At 51.8% G+C, this 25616-nt stretch overlaps 3 protein-coding genes across 13 annotated transcripts; 1 reads left to right on the top strand and 2 right to left on the bottom strand.

Moving 5' to 3' along the window:
• Positions 1-175: 175 nt before the first annotated feature.
• On the bottom strand, positions 176-3323 carry AUP1 (AUP1 lipid droplet regulating VLDL assembly factor). 3 transcript variants are annotated; one of them, XR_011525952.1, is made up of 12 exons: positions 3057-3191; positions 2840-2977; positions 2610-2760; positions 2266-2450; positions 1934-2006; positions 1765-1838; positions 1456-1522; positions 1252-1354; positions 1000-1119; positions 768-883; positions 463-646; positions 176-353 (listed from the first exon to the last, which is right to left on the bottom strand). XR_011525952.1 is itself a non-coding variant. In XM_008530312.2 (12 exons), the coding sequence occupies exons 1-12, from the start codon at positions 3104-3106 to the stop codon at positions 317-319; spliced, it is 1233 nt and encodes a 410-aa protein (XP_008528534.1). In that variant the 5' UTR covers positions 3107-3323; the 3' UTR covers positions 176-316. The 3 variants fall into 3 exon arrangements, 1 of the variants encoding a protein (XP_008528534.1); XR_011525951.1 differs by having other exon boundaries at positions 463-643; XM_008530312.2 differs by having other exon boundaries at positions 463-581; positions 3057-3323.
• Positions 3324-3403: 80 nt separating this feature from the next.
• Positions 3404-6580, top strand: HTRA2 (HtrA serine peptidase 2). Of its 3 annotated transcripts, none has more exons than XM_008530316.2 (8): positions 3404-3987; positions 4092-4296; positions 4386-4580; positions 4823-4855; positions 5073-5178; positions 5296-5365; positions 6017-6112; positions 6220-6580. In XM_008530316.2, exons 1-8 carry the CDS (start codon positions 3482-3484, stop codon positions 6383-6385), a joined length of 1377 nt encoding a protein of 458 aa, XP_008528538.1. In that variant the 5' UTR covers positions 3404-3481; the 3' UTR covers positions 6386-6580. The 3 variants fall into 3 exon arrangements, with proteins under 3 accessions (XP_008528538.1, XP_008528539.1, XP_008528537.1); XM_008530317.2 differs by having other exon boundaries at positions 3482-3987; positions 5106-5178; XM_008530315.2 differs by having other exon boundaries at positions 3482-3987; positions 4823-4895; positions 5047-5178.
• Positions 6527-25137, bottom strand: LOXL3 (lysyl oxidase like 3). 7 transcript variants are annotated; one of them, XM_070572274.1, is made up of 16 exons: positions 24843-24962; positions 23039-23370; positions 20923-21086; positions 20068-20282; positions 12932-12988; positions 12245-12304; positions 9767-9986; positions 9343-9523; positions 9048-9202; positions 8643-8810; positions 8345-8507; positions 7912-8155; positions 7700-7815; positions 7486-7622; positions 7267-7378; positions 6527-7082 (listed from the first exon to the last, which is right to left on the bottom strand). In XM_070572274.1, exons 2-16 carry the CDS (start codon positions 23349-23351, stop codon positions 7009-7011), a joined length of 2379 nt encoding a protein of 792 aa, XP_070428375.1. In that variant the 5' UTR covers positions 23352-23370; positions 24843-24962; the 3' UTR covers positions 6527-7008. The 7 variants fall into 7 exon arrangements, with proteins under 7 accessions (XP_070428375.1, XP_070428373.1, XP_070428376.1 ...); XM_070572272.1 differs by lacking the exon at positions 24843-24962 and having other exon boundaries at positions 23039-23604; XM_070572275.1 differs by lacking the exons at positions 12245-12304; positions 12932-12988 and having other exon boundaries at positions 24843-25137.
• Positions 25138-25616: the final 479 nt, after the last annotated feature.

Below are 25616 nucleotides of genomic sequence, written 5' to 3'. Positions count from 1 at the left end.
CAGTTACACTTCCTTAATATCGCTCATCTCTTGACACACGGAGGTAATTTCAGACAGTTCCGTTCAGACCACCCCCTCACAAACCCCCCAAGAGGCCCTCACTCCCATTCCCCCAAACCAAGGGAAAAGGAACCTGCTCAAGGGGTTTTTGAGACCCAGAGAAGCAACAGAGACCTTGAGTGAAAACCCTGAATTTAATGTGACATTGGGGGGAGCCCCATCCCTCCCATTTTACCACCCACTCATCCGGCCTGTTGTGAGTTGGGTAAGGGCTGCCCCCAGTCTCCGTCCTGCGGCTCTGGGTGCCATCCTGTGCTCAGTCAGCCTCCTGGGCCTGTCTCTCTGTGAATCGCCTATGGGACACAGGGAGAAGACGTTGTGTGGACTTTGCCATATTAGCTCCATATTTAGCTCCCTTCTCCAACCTGCCCCTTCCTACCCATTGTCCTCTAAGCCCCTCACCTTCTCGCGTATTCATATAGTGCCTGCTTGCGCTCCTGTAGGCTCTCCTGCCGGGCCCAGGAGGACTTGGCGAATGTTAGAGCTGTGGGCTGAGGGGTCACCGGGCCAGAGCTGGGGAACTGAGGTGATCACAATGTCAGAGGGCTTGCGAAGTCATCATCATTAAACACGCATCGAATGCCTACTTTATAAGAGAGGCACTGTGCTAGGGTCTCAGGATTGAAAAAGAGATGTCAGGGCTTGGGAGTATGTAGATTGCCCCATCCCACCCCAAGTCTTGGACCTGACCATTTCCTTGGTCTCACCTTGGGGGCAGAGGCTGTGGAAAGGGACTGGGTCCCTTCAGTGATGTCTTCAGGCATGAAAGCTACAGCTCCCTCGAGTAGATTAGTGATAGTCAAGTCTACACAGCCAGTCCTGGCTGGGGAGAAGGGAAGAGAGGAAAGGGAAGTCTGTTTCTCTGCTTACCTTCTCCCCTCACCACCCACTGTTCCTTTCTGTGCCTGTCTTCTTGTGTGAGGCTACCCCTTCCCATACCCAGGTCTCTCTGGATGACACCCAGTGGCACATGGGGTAAAACCTCCTTGACTCTCTGAGCCAGAGCTGCCAGCTGCACATCAGGAGAAGGGCCAGGGGAGGGAGGGAAAGAAGGCTGGGCTGCAAAAAAGAAATCCAAAATATGGTGAGTGGAAAACTAGGAGGAAGGACAAGCTGACTAGTATAGGATAGGGAGAAAATTACAATAGGCTGGAAAAAACCCAAAAAACTTTGTGTACAGAGACCACACACCTGTCTGGGGGCGTGATCTTGGGTGTCTTTGTCGCTTCATGTGCTCTGCTTTGTCTGCTGGAGTGAGTCGTGTCCCTGTCTGGCCCAATTCTTTGGCCACCAGCTAGGCAGAATTGGAAGGTTGGAAGTGTCAAGGTCTCAAGCCTTCCTCCCCCTCCGCCTAAGGAAAGACCCCACCTCCACCCCGCCTGTGTACCCTACCACCTGTTGTACACGGAGCGCAAACTCCTCATTCCCCTCCCCCAGCTGGCGATGAACAGGACGGAGCCACCTGCAAAAAACAATCCAGGACCATGTTGGGGGCACCTGGGGCAGAAGCTGTCACCCTCTCCTCACTTTGATACTTTTCATGGAATAGTGGTGGTGAGGGTGGGGAGACAGTAAATACTTTGTATTGCCTCTGTGGTGGAACTTGATATTAAAAGATCTGCATATGGACTGGGCAGAGGCAACTACTTCCTTGACCTTGAGGTGAGTGTTTCCCAGCCACCATAAAGTGAGGACAGTTAATACCTTACTTGATACACCGTGAAAGGGACGAAAAGTGACCACAGCAATTCTGAGACCCAGGAGGCATCTGACACCGTCTGAGGGGAGGGCATGAAGTGAGGTCTAAGCCAGGGCCAGAAGTGGGAAACTTCCCCTCCAAGACCCAGAGATTCCCTGTCCAACACACACTCACCACAGAGACTAGGGGTCTCTGGACTCGCAGGGTAAGAGGTTGTACCACATCCTGGATAGAAAACGGCCAGGAACTAGAAGAAGGAAAAGAGGGTAGGGTGAGATTCCAGCCAGCCTAGGCAGCAGTCACACCTGACTTAAAACAGGAACTGTCAAACTGTACAAGTAGATAAATGGAAAATAAAGAGATTCTGGAGAAAGAACTGAAAGAGGACCGGAGGGAAATGAACTAGGAATGGAGGGAGTAAGGCTGAAGAAGGTTGTGAAAACGCAAGGGCCCCCAAGCCTGACCACCAACCACCCAGTTGGAGACCGATACCTGTGCTCACCCACCTGAAGCGCAGGAGCCCCTCCCGGCCATTGGTGGCCTCTTCCTCAGGGAACAGCAGCAGAGGGGTGGGGGGAAGCCTCGTGGCAGCGCAGAATCTCTTGAGTGACTCCACCAACTCCCCCTGCCCATCCATCTCCATGAAGCCTCGAGACCAGCACACAAAGCTGGGAGGACTATTGAGCAGAGGCTGGAAACGGAGAGGAGACAAAGCAAGGAGAAAAGAATACTGAGAAGTGAGAAAAACTGACAGATGAGGTAGAGATGCGGGGCTAGGAGTAAGGCTCAGTATCTTGTGGTCCCCAAGGAACCACCCCGTGGCGCTATCGGCTTCACCCCCCCCACTCACAGTGCTACAGCTGGTGAGCAGGTTGACTATGTTGTGGTCGAAAGGTGTCACGTGGTTGGAAATGAGGACCCTGACGCGGTGATCCCGGAGTTCCGAGTCCTCCTGCCGGGCCACAAGCCCCAGCACCGCACACATGGTCCGCACCACGAACCTGGGGGGAAAGGCAGCGGTGACTGCGCGGCCTCGGGGCGGGCCCAGCCCTGACCCTCCCGGAGCGCCCGGGTCGGCACCTGCGAAGGACGCTCTCTGGTAGTGCGCAGCTGACCAGGAAGACGTGGATCCCAAGAAAGAGGCGCAGGACGAGGAGGCAGAACCCGACGGGAGCGTAGAGCAGCAGCGCGAGGAGCAGGAAGCCGTCACCCGGGAGCCTGGGGGCGAGAGGCGGGGTGACCGGGCGCCGAAGGCGAGTGGACGCGAGAGCCGGCCTCTTCCCGCCAGGACTCTTACCGGTGCGAGTCAAAGAGCCGCTCCGGCCCCGGCGCCGGGGGAGGTTCCATCGCTAATGCTTCAGGGGTGTCAGGCCACCGCCAGCGCCATCTTCGCGCCCCGCCGCAGGGGCTCTTGGGAAGGCGGAGTCTCAGGGCATCAACCCAGGGTGCCCGGACCCGAAATCCTGGGGCGCCCCGGAAGGGCTAGCGGTCCCAGCATGCCTTGCGGGCCCTTGGGCCACCTCACAACTTGCGTCCTGCCGGGACCACAATTCCCGGCATTCGCGGGGCGGGGGCGGAGCCGGCTCCTGGAATCCTGGGTTCTGGCGTGCACTTCTGGAGGACTTCAGGTACCGGCGTGCCCCGCGTCCCGCTGTCCGCCAGCTCGCGTCCAGGGCGCCGCCTCTGTGTAGGGCGGGCGAGGAAGCAGCTGAGGCGGAGCTGATGGCTGCACTGAGGGCGGGGCAGGGTGCAGGCTGGAGCCTACGGGGATGGCGGGCTTTGGGGGGGGTTCGCTGGGGGAAGGGACCCCTGTTGACCCCTGACCTCCGGGCCCTGCTGACGTCAGGAACTTCTGACCCTCGGGCCCGAGTGACTCATGGGACCCCCAGTCTCCAGGCCCGGTTGTCTGGGGGGGTCCCTGAACAACGGACATGTCTGACATCGGGGACTTCGGATTCCCGAGCACAGCTGACTGGGGGGAACCCAGATCCCCGGACGCGGGAGGACTCAGGGACCCCTGGAACCCGTCCTCGCGTGTGGCTGGCGGTGGCGCTGGGCGCCGGGGGGGCAGTCCTGTTGTTGTTGTGGGGCGGGGGTCGGGGTCCTCCGGCCGTCCTCGCCTCGGTCCTCGGCTCGCCGCCCACCTCTCCCCGGAGCCAGTACAACTTCATCGCAGACGTGGTGGAGAAGACGGCACCTGCCGTGGTTTATATCGAGATCTTGGGCCGGTAACGGTGGGGTAGACCAGGAGGCACGGAAGCCGCAGGCTAGAGGGCGGGGGGAGCAGGAGGGGTTTGAGCCCCCCCACATCCGTGCTTTCCCCCCATCCCAGGCACCCTTTCTCCGGCCGCGAAGTCCCTATCTCGAATGGCTCAGGATTCGTGGTGGCTGCCGACGGGCTCATCGTTACCAACGCCCATGTGGTGGCTGATCGGCGCCGAGTCCGTGTGAGGCTGCCTAGCGGCGACACGTATGAGGCTGTGGTCACAGCTGTGGATCCCGTAGCAGACATTGCCACGCTGAGGATTCAGACTAAGGTGGGCGTCTGGCCGGGCCCAGTCTGTTTGGGGCTGTGAATTTGCTCATATCGCCAGATGACAGCTTTCTTGTACCCATTCTCCCTTAGGAGCCTCTCCCCACACTGCCCCTGGGACGCTCAGCTGATGTCCGGCAAGGGGAGTTTGTTGTTGCCATGGGAAGTCCCTTTGCACTGCAGAACACAATCACATCTGGCATTGTCAGCTCGGCTCAGCGTCCAGCCAGAGACCTGGGCCTCCCCCAAACCAATGTGGAATACATCCAGACCGATGCAGCTATTGATGTGCGTCCTGATATGAGAGAAATGACAAACTGGGTTGGGGGAGCAGGGAGAGGATTTGTGGTGTAGGCACCAACCGTGATAGATGGTGGATGAGCTGATATACAGAGGTTGGGGTGCAAAAATGTGGCTACTCATTTATGGACTGGGAGAGACTTTGGAGAAATTGCCTACATCCTGGTTATGGTTATGCCCCCAGGCATAGAGTCCCTGAATCTCTTCCATATATTCTCCTTGTCATGCAGTTTGGAAACTCTGGAGGTCCCCTGGTTAACCTGGTGAGTGGGACATCCTTCTTTCCAAGAATCCCTGCTCCAGGTCAGTGTGGAAGGGGTGGGTTTTCCCTAATTCAACGATGTTTGGTCAAGATTCTGAGCAGTCTCCCAGAATCCAATCAGATCTCCCCAACTCCCCATCGCTCCCTGATACTCTTCAGGTATCCCCATCTCCTCCTATTTGTCGGGGTTAGGGAATAGTGGGCTCTGTCCCCTGCAGGATGGGGAAGTGATTGGGGTGAATACCATGAAGGTCACAGCTGGAATCTCCTTTGCCATCCCTTCTGATCGCCTACGAGAGTTTCTGCATCGTGGAGAAAAGAAGAGTGAGTCTGGCTTAGGGGGAGGGGCATTCATTGGGCCTGGCTGGAGAAGGGTTTATTAGGAGAGGGAGGGGAAGGAAGGATATAGCCGGGTGGGGCTCATTTGTCCCTCTATCACAGATTCTTCTCTTGGAATCAGTGGGTCCCAGCGCCGCTACATTGGGGTGATGATGCTGACCCTGACTCCCAGGTATGAGCTTCAGTAGTGACCTGTAGGACCACCAGTGTACTCAGTTGTGGGCAACTTGGCAGTTCTGTAGAGCTTTGTTCTACTCTATCAATTTTCTCCTTATCTGAGGTGCCTCACATGTGGAGCTATCAGAAGAGCTGTCCTCTCTCGTCATCATGACTTTCTCACCCCCTCCAATTTGCACACCTGCACCAGATTGATTTCATCCCGTTACTCCATTAACCTGTGTTTAGGAGCCATTTCCCATTTGTCTCCAATTCTACCTTCCCACGTGCATATACTTTGTTACAGCCAACCTTATTTCCTACTCCCATGTTTTTATTTATGTTGTTCTTGTTTTTATAGTTAAATATCAGACCCATCCTTCTAGGGGCAGCTTAAGTTTTACTCTCTCCTTAAAGCTTCTCTTAGGATTTTAGGATGACCTTACTGCTATTGATTTAACATTGTGTGTCATTTGGAATTGATTACCTTTTATATACATGTCCCACTTCCTAACTGCCAGAAGCAGAAAGTGAATTGCCTTTGTCTAGGGTACCTAGTGCATGCCCTGTCCATACAGCTGTCAGTGTGTTGATGAGAGATTTGAGGTGAATCCAAGATGAGGAGAGTGCCTCGGTCTGATTAACCAGGTAATCTGTGTCCTTTCAGCATTCTTGCTGAGCTACAGCTTCGAGAACCAAGCTTTCCTGATGTTCAGCATGGCGTGCTCATCCATAAAGTCATCCTGGACTCCCCTGCACACCGGTGAGGGACACACTGTACTGAGAGGTGGGGATGGGTGAGGTGTGCATGTGCCTTTGAACTGGGCTGGCTACTCCTTCCTTTCTGTCTGTCTTCGTCTTTCAACATAGGGCTGGTCTACGACCAGGTGATGTGATCTTGGCCATTGGGGAGCAGCTGGTACAAAATGCTGAAGATATTTATGAAGCTGTTCGAACCCAATCCCAGCTGGCAGTGCGGATCCGGCGGGGACCAGAAACATTGACCTTATATGTGACCCCTGAAGTCACAGAATGAATGGATCTGCAAGAGTCTGAGTCTCCTGCGCTGATTTCCACCTTGCTGTCCTGGGATAGGCTCTGACAGCACCTGGACAGAGAAGTAAATGAAGCAGTGGCGGGGGCAGGTCCCTTCAACCACCAGCACCAATCCCTGGGCTCTGAGGAATCACAAAAACACTTTTTATATAAAATAAAATTATACCTAGCAACATGTTATAGTAAAAAATGAGGGGAGAGGGGGCGTTGGTCTTTTCACCCACAAAAAGGCTAGAGGTAAAGCTATCCCCCTGCACTGAGGGGCGATACTGGAGCTGACCATCCTGAGCTCCCTATTTGAGAAAACGAGCCACTGCCATCTGTTGTTCTGGGCAGTTAATCAGGTGCTGCTCTTGGTGGCGTGCTCAGCTTGGTGCTGGAGCTGGGAGCAAAGATTCCCCATGCTTGGCCACAGATCAGACAGCTGGCCTAGGAAGGAGGGCGATAACTTCTGCTTGACAGTTCTACATCCACAGCGCACGCTGGATGAGTATGTGGGCCTGCTGATGTCAGGGGTTCCTTGGTAAGCTCCTGAGGTAATGGCAGCCTCACACCCCTGCCACGAGGGGCCAGTGGTGGTTTGCAGAGGAGGGTGGCAGCACCTTAGATGATCTGGTTGCTGGTCTGGCCAGGGTAGCGCTCAAACTTCCTGTTGGCTTCTTCACTCAAGGCATCACCTGTAAGGTGAACGGGTGGTTTGGGCAGGAAAACAGACCGATTGTGGGGAAGGGTGGGTAGAAATGGAGTGGCTGGGAGACTGAGAGGTGGGTGGGAAGACTTGGAAACCACATAGGGAGAAGTGAATGAAGGCCTTTCCCTCCCATCCCTGAGTCTTTCTGGGCTGCTCTTCCCACCAAATACCAATGTGGCAGTTGTGCACCCAGATGCGATGTCCATCATATTTGCAGTTACATTTCATTGCATTGTTGGTGAAGTCACTCTCTGCTACTTCAAAATTGGGGTTGATGACCACCTGTGAGTGGGAGAAAGGCAACTTAACCTGCTGCAGTCCTCAGATCCAAAGTCTCTTTAATAAACACTCCTCCCACTTGCCAGCTGGAAATCTCAGACCCCAGGCACCTGCAGGATGTAGTTTCCTGGCTTCACATCTGTAATGTCGATCCACTGACAGTCGATGTCATGCCGGTAGAGATCCCAGCAACCCACAGTGATGCCCTGCTCTCCAAAGTTGGCACACTCATACCTCTTGGAGACATCTGAAGGGATTGGCATATGTCAGTATGAGGCCAGCGTAGGATGGAGATACTGTAGTCCATTCTAGGCTCCAACTCACCTTCCTGACACTCGGTGTCTTCTAGACAGAAACTAGCTTTGTGGCCCTCAGCCACCTTGGTGCCATTGGGGGTCAGGATGTCATAGTGAGTGAAGATGTCCATACTGTGGTAATGCCTGTGGAGACAAGCGACAAGGGAACCTGTTTCCTTCCCTGCCCTTGCAGGCTTGCCCCATCCCCAGTGGCCTTGCCTTTCTACTTTACCCTCTCACCCATGACACTCGTGCCACACCCAAGAGTGGCGCCCAGCCTTGGGTCTGAAGTCAGCTCGTCCCAGGTTGTGGATCTGGGAGGAGAATCGGAGCAGACGCCGGTGGCCGTAAGGCCAATTGGCTGAGCGGGCCGAGCGGGCCAGGCAGTTCTCTTCCGCAGCACAGTACAACATGTGCAGGGGCCGGTCTTCGATGTAGGCTGTCTCTTGCACCAGTGCTGAGTGCAGCAGCAGATCAGATGCAGCTGCACCGAGGAAAGAAGGAGAGGGTTAGAAGTCACTGCTGAGGGGTAAGGACAGATGGGGTGCTTCTATCCCCTGTAGATTGTGTGAGGCTGGTTCCCCACAGGGAAGGAGTACCCCTCCAGATTACAGCTCTCTCTTTCCCTTCAAAGTGGGTGGCCCTGGCTTGCGTCACCCTACGCATCACTTACTCTCAGAGCAGATGACTCCAGCAGTGAAGTGGGTTCCTGTCCTCTTGCAGGCAATGTGGGTGCTGTGATGAGCACACTGGTCCAGGGACAGCTCAGTCCCTGTGCAGCGCACTCCACTCATCACCACTTCTGTTACATTCCCTGAGTCCCAGTACCAGGTCTCCTGGGGACATATGTAGGCATTTCTGTGAGGCCCCTCCATCCAGCCTTCTGGGTCAGGTGACTCATTTCCATAGTCCTCTGCCCGATCCCAGGCTTTGGAGGCAACATCATAGCTTCCCCTCTCCTTCCCACTCACCTGCAGGCCATGGTTGGCATAGCCCAGTCCAAGTTGCCTACAGGCCACCATGGCCTCCAGTGTCCCCCAGTCATCCCCACAGATGAGGCCCCAGCGAAGGGGACCAGGTCCCCCTATTTGTACTTCGACTCGCCCCTCATGTCGGCTGCGGCCCCCACTGAGTCGGATCTGTAGTGACACAGAATGGAAGCACTGGGGAAGCTTTTGGGGAGGGGTAGTGGAAGTCTGTAGCAGGCATGTGGCTGAAGGGTGATTCAGAGGTACATAAAGGGCTAGCAAGTGGTGGCATCAGGCGGGAGTTGCAGGATGGCATGGGCCTGGGGCAGTGGGGCCATAAGACTGCAGATCATGACCAGGACTGGATAGGATGAGAGATACCTGAACGAAGGTGGAAAGCAGACTGACCTTGGTGTCTACCCCAGTGTATGGCAGGTTGCATCGGACTCCAGCGTCTTGGCTATGGGAACAGTCCTCAGCTGTGATGTTCTTGTGGGGGCACTTCCAGAGAGAGGGTTCCTGTCCAGAGCATCGAACTTCACTCAAGTGTATGGCACCCATGCCTAGGATCAGAAGCCAAAGATTAGAAAGTTGTAACTGCACCTTCATTGTCTCCCCAGGGGTCTCCTTCTTCCCAAGGAATGTACCTCCCAGGAATGTGTACCTCCTCCTTCCCTCTCCCTCCCACCTCCATCCCCCTCACCCTGCCCCATGCGGGCACCACTCAGAGCCTCTCGAGCACTTCCGAAGCCCAGTTCCCGACACACCACGCTGGCTGCCAGCAGGTCCCACTTGCGATCACAGACTGTGCCCCATGTGCCAGCCTTCAGGACTTCCACCCGGCCCTCTCCAGGGTGGGACCCACCCTTTAGACGCACTCGGGCCTATAGAGGAGGGAGACATATCCAACAGCAGTGAATGGAAACATCAGCCCAGAGAGGGCTAAATAGAATTGGGAGATGAATGAGATTCTGGTGGAGGGAGGAAGTGGTCTCAGGTCTGTGGCCCACCCCCTGGAAGGTTCCTCTATGTCCTCGTAGGTCAGGGCTGTGCTTAGTCAAGGGGGTGGCCAGGCTAGGGGGTTCTCCACCTGGGGTGGGGAAGGTCATAGTCACTGTCTCACACACCTCCCCCTGAGGCTTCGGTTGTTGTTGCTTCTTCTGGCCACTGGATGCTGCGTAGAGAGGGCCTGGCACACAGCTCACCACCGCAGGGGCCCCCCCAGGGCACCTGGCGGTATCATTGGCACGATAGAACTCCAAGGAGCAGAGGGAGAGGTGGGCCTCCGTGCCCATGCACGCCACCCCATGCAGACCAAAGGAGTGTTGCTGCCGCTGGGCCAGCAGCCTGGGGGGACAGGAGTGGGGTGCAGTAGGGTAAAACAATGCTCCTGCCTCTTTGCCCACAACCCTCCTCCCACTCTATGCCTCCACCATCCCCCAACCTTTCACAACCACTTTATCCCTTCTTCTTCCCCTCTTCTCTGCTTCGTTTCCTTCCAAAGAGACAAAGGGAACGGTGAGTTTCCAGGCTGAAAGAGCCTCGGTTCCCCAGACTGGAGGGTCCTTGGGGACCTTCTGTCGCAGAAGAACCCTATAGGGAAGGACGGCTAGTCTTGCCCTGCCTGACAGAAACTTTGTTCCAAGTGGTTTCAGGCTGCTGGTCCTAATGGAGGCACAGGCTGAGGCTGCTGTGCAAAGAGAATGGGAAGCCAGAACTGCCGCGCTGGAAGAGATGGGCAGGAGGGAGTGGCTGACACAAACAGGAAGCCTCAACAGTCAGAGTGAGCAGATCTTGCTATTATGCTCTCACTAAAATAACTGAATGAGTCAGGATGCAAAGGAGTGGGTAAGTCTTGAGTCTAAATGGCTTCTCAGAGGCCAGAGAGGCTTCCAGGCCAGAGGCTCTGCAGGCCAGAATATGCAGGGCAGTTATGGTAAGAACAACCAGATGGTGGACACAGGAAAGACTGGGGCTAGCATATGTAGGAATGAAGTATAAATGCAAGACAGACAAAAGTTAGAGAAACCACCAACCAGAGAAGGAGGGTGAACATGAACAATAGAGTGGTAAAGAAGTCTCTAGACCTGAGCCGAGCTCTGAGTCTTCGGTGAGGTAGTCCATGCTTCTGCAAGTTAAATGTAAGAGAAAGAATGTTCCATAGTTACCTGAGCGGGAAAATGGGACTAAACTAGAGATGTTGAAACTTGGAAACGCCGCAGAGAGATGCTTGAGAGAACAAGGGGACTTGTTTATCCACACCAAGGGAATGAGAGATTGCAGTGAGGCATGTGACGAGAGAAGTAAATTCTTCCCAGAAGATTTGGTTTGAGTCCAGAGAGGAAGGAACCAGAGAAGGCCTGGAACTGGTGGAGGGGGCCTGTGAGGCTGGTGTGGCAGTGAATTATTGCGGTAATGTGCCCCATCACTTGATGTCGAGGAAGGAAGAAATACGACGACTTGAAGCCATTGGCTACGAAACACTGAGAGGAGGAAAAGTTTATAAACACAACAGACAAAGGAAGCCTGGAGACTTTGCAGAATACCTTTGAAAGCTCAGGATAAGTGGATTCTGAAGCTCAAAGAGATCAGATACTCTTCCAAAGTCCTGTCTGGCTGAAAATGAAAGTCAAAGAGGCTATCACAGGAAAAAGACATCTCTATTCTCAACTCCCTCCTCCCATTTTCCCACAACTAACAAAATAAAAATGGCAGTGTGTACTTTAATGTGGGGGTCAGGGAAGGCCAGAGTATGGCCATGTTGGGCAAAGATGACCCTAAGCTAGAAGGCACTACAAGAATCCCCCCAAATTCCGAGCTCCTTTGAAGCCACCAGAGGGAGGAGCTGGGCAATGAGGGATACTGGGGGACTGCTGGGTGATCCCGGAACAAGCTGAAGAGAGGAGGGGACAATAGAAAGGGATGAATTCTCAGCACCTCAGCCACTGCTGAAGAAGTTATCAGGGAGACTTTTCATGTGCAAATTGCCTTGGCCTTTGAAAGCCTAGTGGGATGTAATCACTGGGATTGGAAGCTTTCCATTCCCCTTGGTTCTGAAGGAAGCCAGGTGGAAAATTAGGGAACAGGGAGCCTAACTGTGTCAACTTGGCCAGAAATGCAGGGACTGTCAATCTGACCCCATCCCCCGTAAAGATTCCAGAGGGGACTCTGAGTCTCACCTCCAAGCTAGTAGCACTTATTTTTAAAAATTAATCAAAGAAAGGTAGGATGGGAACCCTGATCCCTTAGGCAAACTTAACTTATTCGGGGAGAGGCAAGCATGGGGTCTGAAGGACAAAAGTGCTAGAATATCTACTAGAATCCACTGGGGGAAAAATCAGCCTGTGGAACAAGGGTAGTCAGGGGATGAACTTCCACTGAGATTTTCAGAAATCCTGTGACGGCATAATTCCCCAAGACCAACATAAGGGCGAGCCCTACTTGTCGATTCAGTGACTCATCTGAAAAACGGTTTGTAACAGCTGCGGCCGCTCCCCCACCTCTTGGTGGAGGCCTCTCTTGGGCTGCTGCCTGACCACAGCCTGAGTCCCCGACTCGTCCCTCGGTGCTCCCTCTCCTCTCCACCCAGCCTGAACTTTATTTACCTCTTGACTGGCCCCCTGCCCACTTGGGGTTTGGGTTTGAATTTAAGCTTGGTGATTGGTCTGAAAAAAGAAGAAAGAAGTTAGTGGAGGTAGCGGTTAGGGACCGGGCCCAGGAAAGGTAGAGGGCCATTTTTTCCTGTTTCTGGGAAGGAGCCTGTACGCAGACCGTGGGAAGGGATAAGGTGAAGGTGGCCAGATTTTCCACATACACTGACTGCCGCACACCACGGAACTGTGTTTTAGGAACTCATGCTGCTCTCTGGATTCAGCGACAGTGAGGAGCAATCTGGTTATGTCAATCCAGGTGGGTGAGGGGAGAGGAGATAAGAGGAGAGGAAAAGGGAGGAGAGAGAAGAGGGATGTGGGCGAATTAAGGGAGGTGAAGGGTGGCGGGAGGCGGGGAAGCATGCAGGTGGCTGAGGCTGGAGTCCAGGCTATTTGGGGGAAGTATGAGGATGAGGAGGATTCTCCTCAGCCATTCCTACATTATTTCGTCCAGTGCTCCCTAAGCTTGCCCCTCCCCATGCCTGCCTCCCCACCCCTTCCCCCTGGAATGGCCCTTTTCCAGTCACATGCCTAATTCATCAGCTTGGGTTCTGGGATGGACATGGATAGGCTGTCTTCCATCCATCCACCTCCTGAAGCCACAGGGGCGACCAGGAGGTCCCGGGGCGCTTGCCCCATTACCTTCCAAGGGGCTTGGGGCGTCGGGCCGAGGCTTTGGCCGCTCGCTTCCTCAACTTTCTGTGAGGATAAGACAATAGCAGAGTCAGGATCAGTCTAGAACCAAGGGGGAAAGGCTGGTGCAGCTGGGATCAGGGGCCAGCTTTATTTTCCAACAGAAAAAAGGGTTCCTGATGGCAGGTTGTTATAACATCAGATACTCCCAAGGCTCTACCCTTTACAGCTGCGTGGCCTCATAAGCACTGACCAGGCGGGTAGGCTGCAGTGAAGTACATGGACTCAGGAAGGATAGAGCCCCTATACCAGGACTTACAGAAATTAGGCTAAGGCAGATGGGGAATAAGGACTTTTGGGTCAATATTAGGGCTGATCTAAACCCGAGAGGAGGGCTAAGGGGAAGGGTGTAAGTAGAAGGGTGTTAGGATTGTTAGGATTGCTGGACTGAGCAAGCGAGAAGAGAGAACTGGCCTGGTCATGCCTAAGGAGGTTGACTGTGTCTTTTTTTCTTGGATGCTCCCTGGCTTCTGGCATTTCCAGGCCTGAGGCCAGTGGACAAGGACCAAGGCTGGATATCCAAGGAGGTTAACTTGGTTTGACTGAGGCGCATGAGGCCAGGCTGCTCAGGATGACAGCACCCTTCCTGCCCAAGTTAAATCCCATATGTGTTAGTCATTCACAAACTGAGCTCATCTCCCAAAAGTCCAGGGAACTAAGTTCTAAACCCTGATTTCTTTTTAATTGGTCTACATATTTGACCTATTTTATTCTTCAAGAGGTTGCCTCGAGTCTAATGTCTGGAACCTAGGTTAGTTTCTCCTCTCAGTCTCCCTTTGCTTTCAAAGACTTTATTTTGTCCCCTCTTTGTCCTGCCCAACTATGTATAGATGAATGCAGGCCCTGTCTATCTGTTCTTATAAGTTCATGGAATTACCTATCATCTTAGTTATCCTTTCTTTGTACATGTTCCCGCTCTTCTGTTTCTCTGGAGGAGTCATGTTTGGATGTAGTATACTGTGTGGAGATGCACTTGGATCTTAATCTATGGATTTTAAGCTGAGCTGAAGCGGCTTGGTATTTCCTGCCCGGGCTTCTTCCTGAGAATGTACTTAGTTGGTCTTTTTGCGAAAACATCCAACATTCCTAGCAAAGAGTCTACAATAACACTCAGGTCCCTTTCCTGAGACATTACAAAGAATTTAGAACCTTTCATCATGTAAGTATAGTGTGAAACCTTTTCTTCAAATGTCTTTTTCTTAAACATGTGTAAAATGAAATATACTTGGCACTTTCTTTCACCAGTAACCCAGAGAGATCATCTTGATCTCCAGAGTAGTACTCAGAAAAATGTAGTATTACCTAGTAATGTATAAGTATCTCTTCTCTAAGTTATTTAAGGATTTTAGGTTTTTACATCATATTCTATATTATATGGCATTTATAATTACATATAAGGTGCGATATAGGTTATATTAAGGACCTGATACTTGTCTTGATTTACATTTCTTCATTCACAAATGTGCTTGTTTTCCCCATCATTTGTTCCTTCAACCATCAAACATAAAAACCTACCTACATCTGCACATCCTCTTCTCATTCCAACTCTCCCTTCTCTCAGGCCACTCCTCCTAAATGATTCTGAATTCCATCCTTTATGGTCCTTTCTTTCCTTCTCAATTGAGAGGTTGCACACAGCTTCTTCTTCTCGATTGAATCCTTTTAAATATGTTCAAATCTCTCTCTCTCTCTCTCTCTCTCTCTCTCTCATACACACGCACACACACACCCTCCACCCCACATCTCACCTCCTTTTCCCAGAAAACTTTTTCAAGAGTTGTCAACACTCACTATCCCTATATCTCCTTTACCCACTCATGCCTTAACCCAGTCTTTTCTGGTTTTCCCCACCCATCACACGGCAATGATAAATCCAGTAGACATTTTCTAGTCTCCATCTTACTGACCTCTTGGTAGCATCAGACACTGCTGTTCTCTCTCCCTCCTTGGCTCTCCTAACAGTACTAGCCTGGTCTGATTCCTAATTCTGGCTGCTCTTGCTTGGTCTTCTTTGCAGGCTCCTCCTCTACCTAGTCATTTAAATGTCTGGCACTCTGTCTGAGGCATTCTTCTCTTCTTACTCCATATTCTCTCTTTATATGTTCTCATTCACACCTAACCTTGTATATTCCATTGCCTTCTTGATATTTCTACTTGGATATCTTAAAGTTATCTAAAATATAATGCAGGTCCAAAAAATAAACTAATAATTTTTTCAGCAAAATCCCCTCCAGAAACTTATGAGTCAACCTTGATACTTCTCTCTTCTTTGGCTCCCAAAGTCAATCCATAACCCAGTCCTGTCAGTATTACTTCCTAAATCTCTCTCCAATCCACCCACTCTTGCTCTTCTTCAAAACATTCTCAGAAACGCAGTCAAAGTGATCTTTTGGAGCCACAAACCTGATCATGTCCTCTCACACCGCATTAAAACACTTCAGTAGTTCCCATTACTTTTATCATAGACTCAAATCCTTAATATAGCCTGTAAGGTCTTCTATGATCTAGTGCCGAATTACCTCTCTCATCACCTCTGTGTTCTTAGCACCTTGCACGATGCTTGGCAAATAGTAGGAGTTCAATAAATATCTGTCAAACTGAAGTGAACTAGAAGAGTGACTTCTTAAACAGCACTTAAAGCTCTTAGAACCTCAATTTCTTTGCCTGAAAAGGGGCAGTAAATGGTTCAATTATCTGTACATTCTTTCCCTCTTCTACAGTGCTACAACTTTCACATGTTCTAGGGCAGAATGACTAGACCAAGTTTAAAAATGATAAATACATCGCATTCTGATTTTCTCCTTCCCTAAATCTTTGTTTTTTTGCTGAGGAAGATACACCTTGAGCTAACATCTGCTGTCAATCTTCCTCTTTTTGTTTGTGAGCCACCAACATAGCATGGCCACTGACAGACAAGTGGTATAAGTCTACTTCTGGGAACGAAATATGGGCTACCAAAGTGGAGCACGCCAAACTTAACCACTAGGCCACCAGGGCTGGCCCCCATTCCCTAAATCTCACTGACTTCCTCTAAAAGCTAGAGGATGTATCTTCTTTCTCTATGGAAGGTAGAGTTATTTATAACTATCTTGCCTATCCTGTATAATTGAATTACCTATGAGAATGCTCTTGACCTGTGAAAGAAGATCTATATCATATTCCCATCACAGAATCTCCCAGGACTCCTGTAATCTCCTTCCCCACTAAGAATGACCTCTGTGCTTAGTGGATCTCCTTCTCCAGCCTTCACACCCTCGACTCAGTAAGAGATACCAATATGTACACAAATATTCCTGATCTCTGAAAATTACTTTAGGTTGTACATACCTAGGGACAATTCCTGGGTCTCAAACTCCCAAGGACGGCCCATTAACTTGAAGTCCAGAGATGCCTGATGGCACCATCCTTCTCTCGAACAGCTTCAGAAGCATTCTAGGTATCTCCTATTTTCTATATTGTATCAGTCATCTTACATCTGTTCATTCCCCTCCCTCTTTGCTGTCACCCTCCTAATCAGCTTCATTTTTCTAACAAATTCCTAACTAGTCTTACTGCATCTAGAACTTCCTCTTCCAATTCACTACTATTAGTCAAACTTTAAAAAATTCTGGCCTTATTTTATCACTGTCCCATATAAATACTTTTATTTTTGATTTTTCCATAAGATAAAGGTCAAAGTCTCCAACCTGGCATTAAAAGTGTTTCATTTTCTGGCATTACTTTATCCATTCACATCTTTCTATTTCTCAGTATAAACCTTCTACTCTAGTCAACTGTTTTTCAAAACATATCCTATTCATCCCCTGTGGGGGTCAACAATGACTTCCATGTTGCTAACTCCAGTGTTTGTTTCTCAGTTCTCCTGTTTCTAGACCCATCAGCAGGACTAACTCAGTTGATCTCTCTCCTGGAAGGACTTTACTTGGCTTCCAGTCCACCACTCTCACCTGGTTTTCTTTCTACCTCACCTCATTGTTTGCATTTTGCCTTATCTCCTGACCTCATAATGTTTAAGCTCCCCAAGGTTCAGTCCTTGGGCCTCTTTTTCTTCCCATTTACACTCACTCCCTTGGTGCTGCTGTTCAGTTACAGGACTTTAAGTACTTTTATTCAACTGAACTCAAGAGTCATGTACCCAATTGCCTATACAACATCACCATTTCAATGTCTTAAAGAACCCCAAATTTAACAGGTCCAAAAGCAAGTTCCTAATACACACCATCCCCTCCATCCTCCCACAAAACATGCTCCACCCACTGTCTTCCTTATCAAATGAGACCAACTCCATACTTAGCTCAGGCCAAAAACCTTGGAATGATCCTTAATTCCTCTCCTCACACAGCACACTGAATCCATCAGCAAATCCTGTGGCTCTACCTGCAGTTATATACAGAAGTTAATCATTTCCCACCACTTTCACTGGTCACCACCACCTCTCACTTTCTTTACTTGGCTTTCAGGAAACAATAACCTCCTAACTAGTCGTTCTGCCTCCTTCATTCTATTGCATCCCTTACAGTCTATTCTTAACAAAGCATCCAAAATAATACTTAAAAAATGGAAATCAGATGTCACACCTTTGCTCAAAACCTTATCTCACACAGAGCGAAAGCCAAAGTCTCCCAGAGGGCCCTGCATGATCTGCTCCCCATTCTTCCCTGTCGCCTCCCACATCACATCTCCTATCATTTTCTCCCTTGTTCATTCAGCTGGAGCCCCAGTGGTCTCCTGGAGCATGACAAGAATGCCTTCTCCCCTCCCCCGCCACACACACACTCCCCCAGGATTTTTTCATTTATGATTCCTTTTCCTGGAAATGCTCTTCTAGATTTCTGCATAGCTGGTGCCCTCATCTCCTTCAAATCTTTTCTCAAATGACACCTTCTCAAAGAAACTGCATATTTGAAACCGCAATCCCACTCCCACATCATAACCCCTTCCCTGCTTAATTTTTATCTATTACACTCTTTGCCATCCTTACTTTTTGTCATTTTACTTACTTATAGTTTCTGATTCTTCCTTAGTCCATGAGATCAATGATTTTTGTCCGCTTTGTTCACTGTTGAATCTCTAGTGTCTACAGCATTCCCTAACACACAGCAAGCACTCAGTGAATAAATACTGACTGAATAATCTCTACACCTATTCTCTTCACTTGAAATGCCTGCTATTTAAATAGTATTAATCTTTCAGAACCTGGTGTTTGGATTAGGGAAGATAAAGAACAAGCACAGAGAAAGAAAAAAGCCCCCAGATAGGTAACAGTAAAGGAGTACAGCACATAGCTATTTTAAAACAGTTTGAGTCTCTAGACCTGAAAAAGCATATTCCTTGGGGCTGAGAGAACTTTCAGATGTGTCTCAGAGCCAAGGCAAGGAAAATCTGAGCAAGTATGGAAAAGACTGGAGGTTGGATAATGTATTGACTTTCAACAAGTGAAAAAGGATTCCTCAATCTACAGATAATATTCTAGAATAAGTTATTAGATGGAAAGTTTGTGAACACTGAGGAAAAAAATATGGTGATTCTTAGAAACCTAAAGGATTTCAGTAAAAATTAGCTCAAACTACCATGATTTCCTTTTTTGATGAGATTACTAAATTGGAAGACTGGGAAATAACTGTGAACACAGTATATCTGGATTTTAGCAAAGATTAACAAAATCCTCCATGATTTCGTTACAGACAAGATGGTGAAATGTTGGCTATGTCATTGAGTGTTTAGTTTGTTTCTAATTGGTTAAAAAAAAATTTCACAACTAATGATGTAAATCTGGAAGAAAGTTTTGTAAGAAGAGTTAAACTTTGGTTTTTAACATTTCAACAATTTTAACAGTCACTCTGATGAAGCCAGAAGGCATGGCTATAATGTCTATCCACCAGAGGAGTCTGTGAGGGATGATAAATGGAAAATAATGGCAGGATAACCTCATGGATCATCATGGCTTTTTAATGGTTTTTAAATGATGTATCAAACTAATTTAATAGGGTCAACTCAACACAGATCTGGGTTCAAACAGGCCGCTCCGTCAATATTGAGGATAAGGGAAGACTTGAATTGGTTTTAGGTGATTACAAGTCCAATATGAGCAGTGGGATGCTGCCTGAACAGAAGGCAACACAAAATCTAAGCACACTTTAATCAAAGTTCAGCAATGCCCTGATCAGACCCTCTGTGAAATCCCATGCCCAGTGGGAGGTCACCTAGATGCCAAGAGGTCTCGCTGCAAAACTGATGTAAGGAAGAGCTGAAAAGAAGTAAGCATTTTTAGCCTGCAAAATAGATTAGACACTGTAAAGATTTCTAAATTTCTCAAAATGACCAAATTGGATGCTCCAGGGAAGCGAGACGCTGTGGGCACAGAGCTGTTCACCAATGAGTCGTTACTTTCGAAGCTGGCGTGCACCAGGGCTCCAGGGCAGAGGGAGATGCCTGGCGCCTCGGTCTAAGGATATTCTGGAACACGTGCCTGGGAGGCCCAGGCTAGCGCACTCACAGACGCGCCCCCTAGGCGGCCTGGACCGAGGGCAGGCCCGGCCTCTCCCGGCGCCCTCCGACCCTCAGGGATTGGTCCTCCGGCGGGGGGACACAGCCCCGCGGGCGCCCCGGGCCTGTCGCCGTCTCAGCCTCCGGGCGCCGCCTCCGCAGGGCGCGGCCTCGCGCTCTCCAGGCTCCGACCCGCGGGTTCCCGGGCCGAGCCGGCGCCTGACCTTACCCGTCACCGCCCGCGGGACCGCCGGGTACTGGGCGTGGCCTCGCGAGACCGGCGCGCGCCCCTGGCGCGGAGTCGCTGCGTGCCGGCCGATGGCGTCAGGGCCCGGGCCCGCGACCCGCGGCCGCTCGCTCCGCCCCGGCTCCGGACATGGGAGGGCCGGAGCTTCACGGGTCCCACTGCAGACCCGCCTTGGGGGCCCTTCACGGTCCCACGAGATTTCTCACCTCTCTGGCTTCGCAGGGCCTCCATCCTTCCCCGCATTCCCGAGCCCCGGGCTCCCAGCGCCCAGACCCTCTCAACAGCATTCCTGACCCAGCAGCCCTCAGCCCAGGCCGCTCCGCCTGCCCGCCCGGCGCCCGCATCCCTTCACCTGTAGAAGGCCGTGTTGACCCTCTTTTCGCTAGGGAAGCCTAGCATCCCGCAGACCACGTGGCTGTTGTGGGCGCTCCAGCCTTTGTCGCACACTTGCGACCAGCCGTCGGGAAGCCGGACTTCCACCAGTCCCTCAGTCACGGGCAGCGGCCGCCTGCCCCGCCCGACGGCTGCTCGGAGTCGCACCTCCTCCACTTGCAGGTTGTGCTCTACCTGGGGAAGGACCACAAGCAGAGGAAGGAATTCCAGTAGCACCTGTCATGTGCCCTGCCACCCTGGAGGACCCCTGATCGAGTGTGCTTGCTGCCAGCCCGATGGCGAGATGGGGCGAGGCAGGGCTGAGGGGCCTGCCTGCCGTCTGCGGGGTGCGGACTGCGGTGTGGGCGCGTGCGGAGTCTGCGGCAGCCCGGAGCGTGGAAGGCCGTGCTGTGCTCTGAGAAACGCTTTAGGGTGCTGAGGAAGGAGCACCTAACCCTGCCTGGAGCATGAAGGGGAACTTCACAGAGGAAGCGGCATGGAAGGAGGTGACTAAGGAAGAAGGGAGATGTTCCAGGACAGCAGAAACATCTGAGGGCAGGATGCCCTGGGGACCAGGGATGAGTTGGAGAGGCTCATGCCAGGTTTAGTAACTTGCTAAAACAAACCTGGACTTTACAGTGTCTAGGAGCTCTATCATTCCTCCTGTCTCCCCCTGCCCCTCCCCGCCAGCCTCCCATCAACCCAAATTATCCCATGAAGCATATGAGGTCCCCCACCTTCTAGTTATCTCCTCTAACTACATATAGCCACCCTACAGCCTTCTTTGTCTGGCCATCCTGGGTGGGGGGTGTGTGTGTGTGTGTGAACTGCAGACCTCGATGACATTGAAATCCGAGAAGCCGGGGAGGCGCTGGTCCTTGCAGATGACCCCGGCATCCTCATCGTGGGTACAGTCACTGTTCCCCCAGCCCCGTGAGGCACATTCAGTCACACTCTTTTCAGTCCCACTGCAGCTCAGGTTGTCCAGCCAGATGCGGCCTGTGGAGGGGGAGATGAGGGGACAGAGCAGCTTGGGGAGGTAGGATGGGAGGAATGATGGGGATGTTGGGGAGAGTGAGCATCGAGGCTTTGCACCTGGCCATGATGATCCCATTTTTTTGTGGTAAGATAATGGGTGGGGAAGAGACAGGGGACCCTGGAAGGGAATAGGAAAGGGGGCATAGCATTGATGGAGGGTTAGTGGTGATCTGGGGATACTCATGAATCATGGGGATACTAAAAAATCAGGAGTCAACACTGGGGGCTGGCCCAGTGGCCTAGTGGTTAAGCTCATAAGCTCTGCTTTGGTGGCCTGGGGTTCACTGGTTCAGACCCTCGGTGCAGACCTACACACCACTCATCAAGCCATGCTGTGGTGGTGTCCCACATAGAAGAACTAAAAGGACTTACAACTAGGATATACAACTAGGTACTGGGGCTTTGGGGAGAGAGAAAAAAAAGAGGAAGATTGGCAACAGATGTTAGCTCAGGGCCAATCTTCCTCACCAAAAAGCATTAAAAAAATAAAAGGAGAGTCAACAGTGAAGTTCTGATCAGTGCTTCCCCATTCAATGATAGCTACAATTAATCAAGTACCTACTGTGTGTTAGGCACTCTGCCATAGTATGTCCATACATGATCATTCTTAGAGCTGCGAGGAGGTATTATCAGCATTTTATATAAAGAAATTGGGGTTCAGAGAAGTAGCTTGCCTAAGACCACACAGCTAGTGCATGGGGGCTTAGGAGTGTGAGCCATTTGTGAGACTTGGAAATCTAAGATCCTTTCACCTCAGCCTCACATTCTCCCATGTGCCCGCCCTGTCTGTGCTGCCACGTTACCCCTTGTCCTTCTCTTGCCTAGACCATACTGAAATGAATAGCACTGACTTCCTCTCAGAATTGGGTGGACCCTCAAAGGTTGTCTGTCCCAGACAATGTGCAGGGACCCCTCATGCATATCCTGACAGGACCTACCCAGCTGCTGCTGGGAGACCTACCTTTTGCCTCCCTAGGCCATTGGAACCATCACAAAGTCCTTGTGACTCTTTATGATTTTCTCCCACCAGGTCTAATTCAGTCCTTTGATGCCATCCAGAAAAATCCCTCAGCCAAAGGACTGTCCTCATATTTGAAGACAACCATCATGTAATTGCTATCCAAAGCTGTTTTTTTCATGCCAAACATCCTTGTTCCTTCAGCTAGTCCTCCTTGAAACTTGGCTTCTAATCTTTCACCTCCGGGCAGCTTTTCTCTGAAAGTATTTCCGTTTTCTACTCTCTCTCTTAAAATACGGCATCTACAAGCGCCACTTTATTCCAGAATTGGTCTAGCCAGTGGGAATTGGGGAATCAATTACAGACTGCACCATCTTCTGTCCATCAATCCCTTTGTGGGCTCAGATGGTGCAAGCACCCCCAGGTCTCAGTTAGAGTTGCTCCTAAACCCCTACTACTCACATCCATACCTGTCCTAGAGTTTATACTTGCCCTTAGTCAGTTCCAGCTTGTTGGTTTCAGCTCTGGCCAATAATCTGATTTTGTCAGCTGCAGTATGTGATCCCTTCTGGCTTTGGGACATCCAGACATCATTTACCTGCTCTCAGCTTCCCATGAAATCAACCAGCTATAGTTTAACCATAAAGGGCTCCCCTGCATCAGGGCTGTCCTTGCACGTGGCTTTGTAGAATCATACTTTTACAGCAGAAAGGACCTTAGAGATCATTTAGTCATTTTGCACATGAGGCATCTGAGGCTCACAGAAGGCACTGACCAGCCTAAGGGTGCACAGCTCTGAGAGGTGACTATGTTGGTTGGTTTGTCACTCATGGGTTTACTTGACACTGGCTGTTCTTGGTGTCTTGTGTATCTATGGCTGTGCCATCCTGGTGTTCCCTCTTCCTATACTTAGGAATCTAGGCAATACCTAGGCTGTGCCTGGAGCATTGCTCACCTGTTCCAGGACCATATTTGGCACTGTGGGTCCAACCTGTGGCCTCTGTGAAGCCCAGCTCCCGGCAGAGGACGTGGGCAGCCTGCAGCGTGAAGTCGTCATCGCAGATGGTGCCCCATTCCCCAGCTCGCTCTATCTCCACACGGCCCTCGAAGGGCTTCCTGGGGAAGCCGGCCAGCCGGAACCTCAGCCCCTGGCTTTCAGCCCTCTTCTCAGGGGCCGTGGATGGGGACGGAGATCCCAGGCACGAGCTGCACAGCAGGCACAGCAACAGCCCCCACAGGCTCCACTGCCAGACACTGACAGGTTGCATGGCAGGGAAGGTCTGGGTGCTCCAGAGAGAGAGAGGGAGAGAGAAACTGAGACTGAGCCAGGCCCGGGTCTGAGAGAGAGAGGTCATGAGAGGAAAAGAGACACTAAGTAAGCCCAGAGATAGAGACATAGTGCGAGAGAAAGAGAGGGACCCAGGGACTGAGAGAGACAGTGACACATTAAATACGTTAACATTAAATACATCAGAAACACAAAGAGGCGCAGACTGAGACCCAGCTGGGGTGGATGGAGAGAGAGACAGACAGACAGAGACAGAGATAGAGAGAGAGGCTCTCCCTCTGTTTTGTAAAGAGTGAAACTCTCACTATTAGTTGTTATACTTCCTAGTGTCTTTCCCTGGTTCTGCCGTCATCACCTCCATTACCCCCACTCACTGATTTAAGAGACCCAGAGATCAAAAGACAGTGATTAGAGAGCAAGAGTCAGAGAAGGGTCAAGATAAAGAGATACTGAGCAAGAGACACACAGAGAGGAAGACCCAGACAGAGAGGATGTAAGAGGAAGGGAAACTGTGGGACTGAAAGAGGACCAAAGAGAAAGAGACAGTGGAGAGAGAGACAATGTTGAAGATGGATAGAAGGTGATTGGGAGAGAGCCAGGCAAACAGAACTGGGGAGAAACGGAGAGAGACAGGCAACAGGTGAGGAGGACAGGGGCGGACAGGAGCTAAGGAGCAGAGGTGGGAGGGACCCAGATGACCCCATTAAGCTAGTCAGACAGGGATAGATAGCTACTGATTGTGGAGAAAGGCAGGCAAGGGAGTCTTAGGAGACCCTTGGATCTCCCATCCCCTGAATGGGAGCCAAGCCCAGAGTCCTATCTGGGCAGATTCCAAGGCAGAGAGGGCAGGGATCAGAATGCATTTGGAACCCACTGCACACTCTACCCAGCACACAGGCTCTCACATGCCCTGGAGGGTCAAGGGGCCCAGGAGGGCCAGGCCTCAAGCTGGGGGGGAGTGGGGAGTTGTCCAAGCTGGGGGGGAGTGGGGAGTTGTCCAAGCCTCCCGCCAACACTGCCATCGCTGTCACCGGGCAACCGGAGGCCAGGGCTCCAATCGGCTCCTCAGCCAAGGCCTTCCCTCTGTCTGGGGCTGAGAACAGCCTCTTTACAGCGAGGCTGTCCCCCCTACTCCCAACATGCTTCCCCCAACTCAGACAAACAACCCAACAGGACAGCTTTGTTCTGGAGACATTGTGACTCAGGGGCCCAGAGGTAGGGCCTCACAGAGGAGCCCCAAGCCTGATGGTCCTCCTGGCTGCGCTATTTGGAACACTCTACAGCACCCCCACTCCCCAAATATTGCTTCCTCTCTCCACTCTTCTTGTACCTCTCTCTTGACAATAATAAAACCCTCAGCTGGTTGGCTTTCCCTCGACTCCATCCTACATCACTCTTTTTCCCTGGTCCCTCCACCATCCTCTCCATCCGCAACTCCCCTTCCTCCTGCCGGCAGCGCGACTCCCCCTACCTTTGGCTGAGCGGGGCCCTAGGGGCTGGGAGAAGAATGCCGGTCCTGGAGATCAGTCCTAGGACTTCCAAAAAAAAGTGCTCGGCCAGGGGAGGCTGGACCCCCCCCCCCTCCTCCCTCTCTTTTCGTCCCTCCCACGTCCCCTTGAGCCCTCCCACATTCCGCCTTCTCCCTTGATTGCTCCCTGGCCAGTTCCCTCCTCTTCTCCTCTTGGTCCTCCCCTCCCCGGTGGAGCTGGCCGCCGCGCTCCACCTCCCCCCGCGCCCCCCGCCCCGACCCTCCCGGCGTGCTCAATGAAGCTTTCTTTTCCCGCGGGTTGGAGGCCCGGCAGCTGCGGTCAGGAACCTGGACACGCAAGAGGCCACCGGGCCGCGAACCGGCCCGGGCAGCGGCCCCTGCGGCGGCTGGAGGCCGCGACTCGGCTCCGGGCTCCGGGCAGCCTTCCAGTCCCCAGCCCCTAGCCCTTCCCCCACGGCCCCGGGTCTGCGGAGTATAAACAGCCCAACTCCGGCCAGGCTGGGGGCGGGTCCGGTCAGGGGAACCGAGGCCATGAGGGCCCACGTGGCCCCTTCAGTACCCCAGGGTGCCTGCCGGCATGTTCGAGGTGATGTCATGGCCTGCACTCTGATGTCATATTGAACATGTGACATCGCACGCAGCCCCCAAGCCCAGGCACCAGAGCCCTCTGGCCAAAACCGCAAGGTTTCTCTTGGAGCCACTTGTGCGCGTCCCAGAGCTGTGGGTAGGGGCCTGGACGTGGACCCCCTCCCCTTC

Source organism: Equus przewalskii, chromosome 14, assembly GCF_037783145.1.
Source record: "Equus przewalskii isolate Varuska chromosome 14, EquPr2, whole genome shotgun sequence".
Lineage (NCBI taxonomy): Eukaryota > Metazoa > Chordata > Mammalia > Perissodactyla > Equidae > Equus > Equus przewalskii.
The sequence above is the reverse complement of the archived record's forward strand: the minus strand, read 5'-3'. Positions and strand labels throughout refer to the sequence as shown.

Excerpts from the sequence above, each read along its gene's own strand:
- AUP1 (XM_008530312.2), bottom strand. The coding sequence starts at position 3,106 with ATGGAACCTCCCCCGGCGCCGGGGCCGGAGCGGCTCTTTGACTCGCAC. Across the intron at positions 2,007-2,265 it reads GAGGGGCTCCTGCGCTTCAG|TTCCTGGCCGTTTTCTATCC; the intron begins GTGGGTGAGCAC and ends TCCTTCTTCTAG. Across the intron at positions 1,120-1,251 it reads AAGATCACGCCCCCAGACAG|CCCAGCCTTCTTTCCCTCCC; the intron begins GTGTGTGGTCTC and ends TCTTTTTTGCAG.
- HTRA2 (XM_008530315.2), top strand. The coding sequence starts at position 3,482 with ATGGCTGCACTGAGGGCGGGGCAGGGTGCAGGCTGGAGCCTACGGGGA. Across the intron at positions 3,988-4,091 it reads TATATCGAGATCTTGGGCCG|GCACCCTTTCTCCGGCCGCG; the intron begins GTAACGGTGGGG and ends CCCCCATCCCAG. Across the intron at positions 4,896-5,046 it reads TCCAAGAATCCCTGCTCCAG|GGAATAGTGGGCTCTGTCCC; the intron begins GTCAGTGTGGAA and ends TGTCGGGGTTAG.
- LOXL3 (XM_070572272.1), bottom strand. The coding sequence starts at position 23,480 with ATGTCTCTATCTCTGGGCTTACTTAGTGTCTCTTTTCCTCTCATGACC. Across the intron at positions 20,283-20,922 it reads CGGATTTCAATGTCATCGAG|GTAGAGCACAACCTGCAAGT; the intron begins GTCTGCAGTTCA and ends GTCCTTCCCCAG. Across the intron at positions 8,811-9,047 it reads ACACTGGGGTAGACACCAAG|ATCCGACTCAGTGGGGGCCG; the intron begins GTCAGTCTGCTT and ends GTGTCACTACAG.